This window comes from Merops nubicus, unplaced genomic scaffold (assembly GCF_000691845.1).
Source record: "Merops nubicus isolate BGI_N331 unplaced genomic scaffold, ASM69184v1 scaffold32264, whole genome shotgun sequence".
In the NCBI taxonomy this organism is placed as follows: Eukaryota; Metazoa; Chordata; class Aves; order Coraciiformes; family Meropidae; genus Merops; species Merops nubicus.
The window spans coordinates 587-11,038 of record NW_008602798.1 but is presented as its reverse complement, the minus strand read 5'-3'; the positions used below and the strand labels follow the sequence as shown (position 1 = coordinate 11,038).

The 10,452-nt window shown below is 44.7% G+C and overlaps 1 protein-coding gene across 1 annotated transcript in view; it reads left to right on the top strand.

Annotated features, from left to right (window-relative positions):
• Window positions 1-253: 253 nt before the first annotated feature.
• LOC103771187 (methylcytosine dioxygenase TET2-like) overlaps window positions 254-10,452 on the top strand; it is a gene marked incomplete at its 3' end in the record, with an annotated part of 10,754 nt that continues 555 nt past the window's right edge. Inside the window, exons 1-3 of the mRNA XM_008938478.1 lie at window positions 254-3,626; window positions 5,846-5,936; window positions 9,492-9,585. Coding sequence (XP_008936726.1) covers window positions 278-3,626; window positions 5,846-5,936; window positions 9,492-9,585 — 3,534 coding nt within the window. The remainder of the gene's footprint in view (window positions 3,627-5,845; window positions 5,937-9,491; window positions 9,586-10,452) is intronic.

The window sequence follows — 10,452 nt, the reverse complement described above, 5'->3', positions numbered from 1 at the left end:
TTGCTCTCTCTTCATCTTGAAGAAGCAACCTTCAAGGAAAAGGGAGTCAGAGGGCTGCAAAAAGCGATCATATAGTGAAACACTCCTCCGGTGCGCCTGCGAGCTCCCGTTACCCCTGGGACCTGGTCGGGGGGGTGGGTGCTTAAATGCTGTGGGAATTGTTGGTAGTTGGCTGTCCGTCAATGAAAACTAAATTTAACTTAGATTTGCTTGTCTGTCTTTTCTCTTTCAGATACATTCAGAGGGTAGCCTTGTGGATGGCCCCGGAGCAGGCCAGATGGAACAGGACAGAACCAACCATGTTGACGGCAATAGATTGAGTCCATTTTTAATACCGCAATCTTCTCACGTTTGCCAGGCAGAGCCTTCTGTGGTGAAGCTACAGAATGGAAGTCCAGCAACAGAGAGGCCTGAAGTTGAAGTAAATGGAGACCACAAGCAGCTATTCACTAAAAGCAACTATGGAGTGCCCCACCTGAAGGGAAGTCCAAACAATTGCGTTAGCCCCGACCTTTTACAGGAAAAGAAAGTATACTCCACATATATGCAAAATGGTGGGATAAAACGCACGTTTAGTGAGCCCTCTCTGTATGGACTTCCTGAGAGCAAGAAAGTGAAACATGACAAAGAGGTAAACGGAGAACAAGCTGAGCCAGAAGATAATAATGGAAACACGAGCGTCTCTGATCGTTACAGTGAGAAGAAACCCGAGAGTTTTACAGGACAAGAAAATGAAGCTTCAGATTTGATACAGTCTACAAGGTGCAACAGTGGTGGTTCAGAAAACCCTCATGACCTTCTGATTCAGGATGAGCAGGAGCCGGAAGATATTCATTGCCACAACAGGGACATTGTCTTACTACTTAAGAACAAGGCGGTGCCAATGCCTAATGGTGCTACAGTTTCTGCCTCCTCCATGGAAAGCATGCATGGTGAAATCCTGGAGAAAACACTGTCTCAATATTATCCAGAACATGTTTCCATAGCGATGCAGAAGAACACATCTCATATCAATGCCATTACCAGTCAGGCTACTAATGAGTTGTCCTGCGAGACAACGCATTCATCCCATACCTCAGGGCAGATCACTTCCCCACAGACCTCAAACTCTGAGCTGCCTCAAGTGCCAGCTGTAGTGGTTACTAAGGTCTGCAATGCAGAAGACTCCAGTAAACCACCCGTATTGCCAGGTAGCTGTTCGCTTCAGAAACCAGAGCTACAGCTACAGCAGCAGATTCCAGGCTATGATCCACACCAGTTAACCATAGGAAACAGTACTGTTCGTGGAAGCGTAGGGCAGGTTCCCAACCGAGACCTCACTCTAAGTTCCAGCAGTAACCTGCAAGCTCAGAGCACCGCTCTGGAAAGGTTTTCTGAGCAAGCAGAAAAAAATGGTGCTTTCTTTAAACAGAACTCAACGTTTCACAAAGATTCCTCCGCTCCTCCTGCTCCAGAAATGAACAGCGCGCTGTCGGTTGCGGTGCAAGAAGGACACCATTCCTACGACAACACGTGCGACGAAACTCTTCCTGGGGAGATAAAGAACGAAGGGCAACAGCAGGGGCCAATGTCAGAGAGTCCCGGCCTCGGCCAGCAACAGCTTCACCCTCAGCAGAGGCTTCCGCAGCAGGCACAAGCGTCACAACCAGATGCCAGTGAAAGCGCCCCGCGAGCTGCTGCAGCCGCCCCAGTTCAGCAGCACCCAGAAGAAACGCCACCAGCAACAGAACCTCCCCCCAAAAGCCTGCAGGCGTGCGGAAGCGAGGGCGAGTTCCAGCAGCACTACCGGCGTCTCCCAGGGCAGAGAGAACCCGAGATTCCTTCCGACAAACAAAAGGACCAAGCGAAAGAGCCTGTGCAGCAGGCTCAACGGTATTCGAAACCAGCCTGGATAGAACTGGTTTCCACCCAGTTCCGCCAGGGAGAGCCTCCCCAAAAGCCCAGCGAAGCATTACTGCGCTCAATTCTTCAGTTCCAGGCACGCACAGCCGAAACAGCCTATACAAAACAGTATGCTGGAAGTCCTGATGCATTAAAGGGGCTTTCAGGGCAGCCCCAGAGCCAGAAGGTAATGCAACAGGAACAAATCCCTCCACTGTACCAAAGCGAGACCTCCCAGCTGCAGCCGCGTCCCACAGCTGACCAGCAGCTGCCGTTCCAGAAACACTCGCCGCAGCCACAGCTCACAAAGATGGATTCCCTGCTCAAGTCCCAAGTGCAGCAACACCCTCCGCAGCAGCTCCTCTTCCAGCAAAGACCAGAACAAGCAGCCAAACAGCCCGTGGAGGCCCCGCTGAAACAGCAGCACTTGAATCCCCAGCCAGGGGAAAACGAGCAATTCCTGCATTCACACATTCTGCAGCAGATGCTTCAAAAACAGGTGCAGCAGGTGCCACTGCCACGTGGTCCGCAGCTAACCCCAAACCAGCAGCAGGCTCTGCACATGAAAAATAAAGACCTGCCCCAAACCGTTTCCCACTCCCAAAGCAGTGCTGAGCAGCCCCTAGACAGGACACCCTTCAGCCAGCTGAAAGCAGACGAATGTTTCCATGCCGGGAGTAAATACCTGAAGTCGGCTGCGGCGTTCCCGCTGCACAGCCCTCAGCCGGGCCTGGAGCAGGTGCAGGGTGTGAACAGCAAAGCTCCCCTTTACGCTCAGAAAGCCAGCGCTGGTCTGCAGCACCCCTGCCCCAACAATACGCGCTTCGTCGCCGAGAAGGAGGAGAACGCCGCAAATGCCGAACGCTTTGGAGCCAGCAGAATGCAGGACTTGCAACATGTGCAGTATTTTTCAAACAACTTGACCGCAAAGCAAGATGTGAATCACTGTTTTCAAGAACAAGAGCGACAGACACAAGCAGCTCCGGTTAGACAGCTGCCACCGCTCCGGCAAACACCATGCTATGGCGGTGGCCTGAACCAAGACCTCCCCAGCCAACAAGCCACGCAGACTCCCCAGCGGTACGTACCACACGGCCAGCAAACTGCCCCACACTCACAAGACCAGAGAAGCTGTCATTTGCAGACCCAAACCCCTAAGGATTTTCAAAAGCATGCTGCTCTAAGGTGGCATCTCTTGCAAAAACAGGAGCAACAAGCATACCAGCAACCCAAACCTGAGATTGGCCCCAGTGCAGTGCGCAAGCCTATAAAAATTGAGGCTGGCACCAAGTCTAATGTCTGCATGCGTCCATCAGCTGGACAGATGGAACACAAAACGTGGAAAAAAACAATTAAACAAGAGAATCAGCACTTTAGCTGCGAGAACATGCAACAAAAGAGCATCATTGAGACAATGGAACAGCAGCTAAAACAGATACAGGTCAAATCACTGTTTGATCACAAGACTTTTACTATCAAATCACCAAAACACGTGAAGGTTGAAACAGCAGGCCCTATTACCATCCTGTCAAGAAATACCAGTGCTGCAGAGTTTGACACTCAGACCCCAACCTTAGATCAACAAGCAAACTTGTCTGCTGAGAAAACCCCGACCAAAAGAACAGCTGGAACTGTTCTCAATAATTTTTTAGACTCACCTTCTAAGTTATTGGATACTCCCGTAAAAAATTTATTGGACACGCCTGCCAAAACCCAGTATGATTTCCCATCTTGCAGCTGTGTTGGTAAGTGCTGAGATGTACTAAAACCATACTAGTTCACAGGAAGGAAATGAGCCTTCAAGTTGGGATCACGGGGTTAGTCAAAGTTTTTGTTGGAAGCTTTTTGGGATTGGATTTTTTTAGAATGGTAATTAGCAAAGACTTCTGCAATTGCAGTTTTCTACACTGATGCTTACTCCACTTATCCAACCCTACACACAGACCCTTTCTCAGTATTTCATGAAACAATTACCCGTTTCCTTTTTCAGTCAGAATGCTTATGGCCAGTAATGTATCCCCTCACATTCATTCTCTTTGAGCAGCAGACATGTGATGACAACATGTTGATAAAAAGCAGGTCATAACTTCATAATCTCATTTATTTGTCAAGGTTCAATGTAGCATTTGTAAAATATATGCTGGGTCCAAAACTTGAGATCCTTATGCCATTTTTTGCTCTAACAGTGAAATTGCTTAAGTTTCCCTCAGTAAAGCCTAAGCAAAGAAGAGATGACAGATTATTCCTCATTTGTTGCAAGAGTTTGTGTTCCCTTTCACACATTTGTCTCCTGCAAGGCTAAAGAGATCAGCAGTTTCTTAGAGAAGCTACTCAGGCAGTGCCAAAAAAGCAGTGAGGAGGACCCTCAGTATTTCTTCACAGCATACCTGGTCTCCAGAAGCTGGAAGAAAGGAGCAGAAGGAGCAATGTAGATAGGCATGGCCCTGCAGCCTGAGCCCGAGCTTCCATACACCACTGACGCTGCACATAGCCAGGTCTAACAGGACTTTCAGACTCCACTGGATAAACTATTCAGGCTGAGACAAAAGGTTCAGCACTAAAAATAGAAAAAACAAAAATAAAATTAAAAAAAATCCTTGTTATAGTTTCATACTGTATTTGTACCAACTATAAAAGAGGGAAGTTGAACCAGTTCTCCTCCAAAACTGCAAAATGGACCTTTTTGCCTTTTCAAACGCTTGGGGCTGTGTCCCATAGATGATGGCATGGCAACAAAAAGAGGGGGTAGTGCTCCCAGGAAGAAAAACTGGAAGCCAGTTCCTTGCTGTTCCTTTTTGTTTTATAAGAATGAACCTACAAAATGTAGGGTTTTTTAAACACTGAATTTACTTGGGTTTTTTTCTTGAGACTCTTTAATGTAGTTGGCACAAGTTTTTTTGGCAGTCACTTCATTATTCTCACTACTTTTTTAGCCAGTACTGCAACCACTAACTAAGAAAAAGAGCTTATTCTTCACTTGCATTCAATTCTTCAGTTGTAGTCCTCTAGGAAATAAAGGAACATGAAACTTAGTTTCTGTCCTTTTTGAAGAACCCAGTGCCACAGCGTAATCAATAGGGTCTGTTGCTGCTTCCTACCAGTCCTTGTCCTTACAAGATTAAATGAAGCCATTCCCACATGGACAGGTTCAGGTTTATAGCATGCCCTCTTCGTGCCCGTGGAGCCTGTACATTAAGGGCAGCGTCACCTCATTCAGCCCTTGGAGTTACCGTGGCAAAAAGTGTGAATTCAACCCTCAGACAAGTCAGCACAGCTCCACCATCCCCTCCTGAACCCAAGCAGAGCCTGGCCCTTGCTTGCTCACTGCTGGAGCCTTTCTCCTGATGGATGTGAATGATGACATGGGCCTAGCTACACACAGAAAACAGGCCACATTCTTAGCATACAAGCATTTTGACTAAGCCTTGTGCAGGATTTCTTTCAGCAAACTTGATTTTTTCATTTAATATTTATGTGGGTAGCAGAGATTCTCTGTGTAACCTTACTGGCCAATTTCTCAAGCTGTAGGTTCCTACACTGTAACACGTCTGCTGAAAAACAAGTACTGTACAGCTCACTAATGTCAATATCTACCATCATTATCCCATTTATCCTCCTTCCTAGGTACTGGGAGAGGAGGAAGTGGGAGAAGGAGAAACAATTGTTCAGTGATAACAGGAAAATGCCTTTCAAATTTCAGTATAGAGCCCAAGATGTGAAACAGCTGTTTGTGCTGGTAAAGGGAGGCACAACGGTCCATATTGTGGCTATTTGCAGAATTAGCCCCATGCTTTGCATGTTTTGTATAAATTGCATGGGCATACTTTAGACATGTGTGTTTGAAAACTCTGACCCCAGGCCCATGCAGCAGTATTCTAATGAGCTAGATGTAAACTTTGGAATGTGACTTTTTACATTACAGAATTAAGCTTCTAAGTAATAACCTTTATTTTGTTTTAAACAGAGCAAATTATTGAAAAAGATGAAGGTCCTTTCTATACCCATCTAGGAGCCGGTCCTAATGTGGCAGCTATTAGAGAAATCATGGAAGAAAGGTAATTAGTGCAAAGGCACAGGGCAGATCAACGTTTATCCTTTTGTGGATGTCAGAATTTTTCCAGCTTCTGCACATAAAGAAATAAACAATTGCAAATGGAGTAATTACTTGTAGGCTTAGCTACCCCAGTGTTGCCAACATCACGCACTGTGCTATTCACCAGAGAGTCACAATATTTGACAGGGCTAATAGTCTGCTGGCTGGCACAGGCTGCACACTTGGAGACAGATGCCAGAAAACCCAAGCAGGAACAAGCACTCGCCAGCCTGCCAAGCAGGACGGTTGGCAATGGCTGCGAAAGCGGGCACGGACCTGGTGTTCCCTCTGGGCAGGAGAATGCCAAGGTGGAAGGAAGATTAAGTGCAGAATACCAAACTCCAAAATTAGCTCCCCCTCGACAAATCACTAAGTATGTAGCACAGCCTTAAAGGGCTAAATCTAACTTGGTCACGTCCAGAGGAGTGGTACAATGTTGTTGGATAGGATTTCATCCCAAGAATTGATAGGCAGTTTTGTGAAAAAATATCCCCCTTCCTTGGAGTATTGCACAGAACCAGCCTTATCTTCATTGTGGACAACCCCCATATTGTGTTGCATCAAAGCCAACCAAACCAGAAATTTTGAATAGCACAGAATGGATGCATGATCTGTGCTATTTAAAAGTATGTATAAACGCAAAACCCACCAGCCTAAGGTACTTAAATTAAAAACTGTCACAAAAGTGACAGTTCTGCACTGTGAACTCTGCATTACTTGGAGCTTTCCGTGTGCATAGGCATTAATGGACAGATTTTGAGGGGTATCTGGGAATTCAGTTCACCTTTGAACAAATAAACAAACAAAAAGCTCCCCAGGAAGTTGGAGACAGATGAGAATTTAATTTGTTGATACCTTCAAAATCTGGACTCCAGAACTTCAAAGAAGCTCTAGCCCATCGCAGAAGCAAGAGCAAATGGGTATTCCTGCAGTGCTGTGCCTGAACTAAGGAGCAACGTTTCTCAGCAAGGTCTGTTAGCTTGTGCTCCTCACTGCATGACCTTGGGCCGCTTGGGGTGTATTAAACCCCTCAAATTACCTCCAAGTCCTAAGGTCCGTTCTCTTTCCCAGAACTTCCTTCCCCCTTTCTCCTGCGCAGGGCTTGCCCAATATTTGTTTTCAGCTTTGTGAGCATCTCGAATGCATGTAAGCTGCATAAATCAGCTTCTTCCTGTGAAGGGGGAGTGAACACTGACCCTCCTGAGAAGCTCCTTAGAATTTATCTCCAGGGGCTCTCATTCACTGGTTAATTCTTCAGTATCTACAAATAATAAATAAAAGAGGAAAGTCATTCATGTCATTATTTCAATTACTAGAGAGGAAACTTTTTAAATTTCTTTATTTTGGAATGTAATTTTTCATCCTTAATATTGACCTCACTTCCCTCCCCCCCACAATTTAATTTCATTTTACGTTGGCAGAAGGAAGTCCTGGGAGATTATAGATAACATGCATCTACTCAGCCAGGTTCAGAGTGTGGCAGCAGCCACTTGAATGATGGCTCATGTTCAACTGCTCATAGGATATGAACTGTGTAATTCTCTGACTGAAGAACTCCAGAACTCATCCTCATTAATTTTGTGTCCCTAAGTAAAAAAATCGTTTAACTAGAAAGATACTCTCAAGCACATATGTGCAGTTGGTGACACTCATCACAACTGAAGCACTTTTAAACTGCCTTCCCATGAATATGGATTAACTTTTAAGGTATCAGCACTGCCTAACGAAACAGGATTTGGATTTAGAGTTGCAGTTAATAGTTTAGCTACACCAGAACAAATTTCTTGCAGAATCCATGGCGGATACATACATTTTACCTCTTCCTTCTCCCAAACCCTACTTAGTGCTCAGTGAGTTTTGCTTTGGTTTTAAAGCCAGACAGCTTTGGTCTGAAAGCAAGCGTGACAAATATCAGGCACAAATTCCTTTGTGACAGTTGAAAAGGTTCGAGACACAGTCCGTTTCATTTCCAGTGTGTAATGTACAACATCTTTCTATAGTGGCACCCACACAGTTATCCTGTAATCCCGATCAGCAAATTGATAGAAAATATTAAGATTTAAAATTGGTTTTTTTAATGTGGTTGACTAAAGAAACAAATGTGTACTAACATCCAGGCCTAAGTAGGAAAAAGTGACCTAACTGTTGCCTGCAGAACACATGTAGTACAACTTGATTTTATTTGTATAATTTCCTGAGACATTGAAATTTCACAATGAGATCACATCTAAAAATAAGCGTTTTTCATTTCCTGTACAGGACAGAAGTTTAAATACAGATATTTGCTCTTAAGTACGTCACCAAGATTTTAGTGCAAAAACAAGAGGGATGAAAGGTCAAAAGTTCTCAAGGCACCATTAAATGGCTGCATAACAGGAAGGAACTATCTTGATTTCTCTATAGGTGACAGGCAAATAACAAGGAGATTGTTTAGTCCCCATACTAGGCTATTGAAAAAGAAAAAAGGTAACGGGACTGTCAGAATTCAGGAACTGGTGATGGGAATGCAATTTGGCTCATGCTCAACATGCAGCCGGCACAACACGGGAGCTGGGTCTGTAACGTTACAGACACCGAGGTGTCTAGCAGAGCCTCACCTGAGCCCAGGTGTGCTTCAGGGCTCAGTAGATGGGCACCCCCCAGCTGCAGCACTCCAGGGAGACCTCTGGCCACAGAACATGCCTGGAAATGGCTTAACAGGTCTGAGGCTTTTTAGTGATTCAAGATTTGCTCCACTTAGCACTTACCATGTTATTTCTACCTGGTCCGTCAAAGGACGAGGGAAGTGAATCCCATTTGCTCTGGGCAGCAGCTCTGCTGGCATGTGGGGCTAGATTCTGCCTCGATGGCATCATCACCCTGGTGAAATGCTTCAGCAAGAGCTGAGCTTTCCCTCCTCAGGCACAGAACAACACACACTAATAGAATTGTTTGAGGGCACCTTGTGATCCTAATTCAGTATAGAAGTCAGGCAGCAGCAAATAAATAACCATTTATGAGAGGATAATATAGATATGACGCAAATTAATTATGACTTAACTGATTCACACTGTATCTAAGCCAGAAATAAGCACAAAAAATTAGTAGAGTGACTACTGCATGCCAGCTGTTCCATGACAACTTAAGTATATACATTTCAGAGAAAGAGTTTTAATTTTAACCTAGAAATTAAAGAAAAAAATTAAAATTCCTCCCCAAAATAAAGAGGCTTCAAGTCCACTTTTCAAAATGTCATCTGTAACAAAATTCTGTACAGAAACAGTTAAAAGGTTTAGGAATATTAATGTGATATCAATAATTTTCACTCATCTGTGATGCATTAAATACATTTGCCTCTCAATACATCAGTGTACCACTATAGTAAAATCAGCAAAATAAACCACATTGTGCATCCCTCCCTGTAATTCATAGTGTTTATTTTTTAAGATAAGACTGGGAAATGTGCTCCATCTTTTCACTGTTCACACAGAACCAAATTAATCTACTTACTTATTGTACGTATTTTTGTTTGTTTAAGATTTGGACAGAAGGGTAAAGCTATAAGGATTGAGAGGGTTGTCTACACTGGGAAAGAAGGCAAAAGTTCTCAAGGATGTCCAATTGCTAAATGGGTAAGTGATGTACACAAACGACAAATCTAATCTATTTCAGTATGATGGTTCATGTAAGCAGACAGGATTGACATGTTCTTCTGTTAGTTGACACTATGAAAGTTAAAATAGTTCAACAGCAGCGGAACCACAGGATGCCTGCAGCCTGCTCCCACCCCATCTCTCACACTCCATTTACTTCTTGCATGGAGAACAGCAAGAATAAAATTTGGCTTAAAGCTATGAAAACATGAGAAGAAAGGAAGGAAGTTTCACTTTGATTCAATATTCACACCAGACATTCTCATTGCTGTTTAACTTCAGTTCACAATTCAGTCCAGTAAATGCACCACTGTGATGTTTTTAAAATGCACTCCCAGTTTGAGAGAGGCATTGGGACACCCTCTTAGGAAACACTGTTATACTTCAGGAGGTATTACCAAGTGGTTTGGGTAGGCTGAGGAAAAACAGGATGAAGCGAAACTGATAGGTGATTATAGATTTTTGCATGTCAGACTGCACCTTTCCTCCCCCTCCTCCTCCTCCTCACCCCACCCCTCCCCCCCCCCCCCCCCCCCCCAATACCCATATAGCACAAGCACTGAGAAGTAAGGACCCACTTTTATTTGAACAACAACTACTGCTTTCCTCTCATCACTGTAATGTTTGTATGTAGTTAAGGACAGGTCACAAAACTGAGTGGCTGATTACAGGTTTAGCTGTGTAAGTTTGAGAGGAAAGAGCTCCCAGGGCCAGTTATTTAGTCCCTTCCTTAGCTGCTTGCTTTTCCCCCTGTGGCTCCTGCCCTAAGCTCAGTGTCCACCTGCACAGGGCTCTGTGCAGGATGGCATCTCACCGCTCACTTCCTCTGCTCACTAACTGAACTGT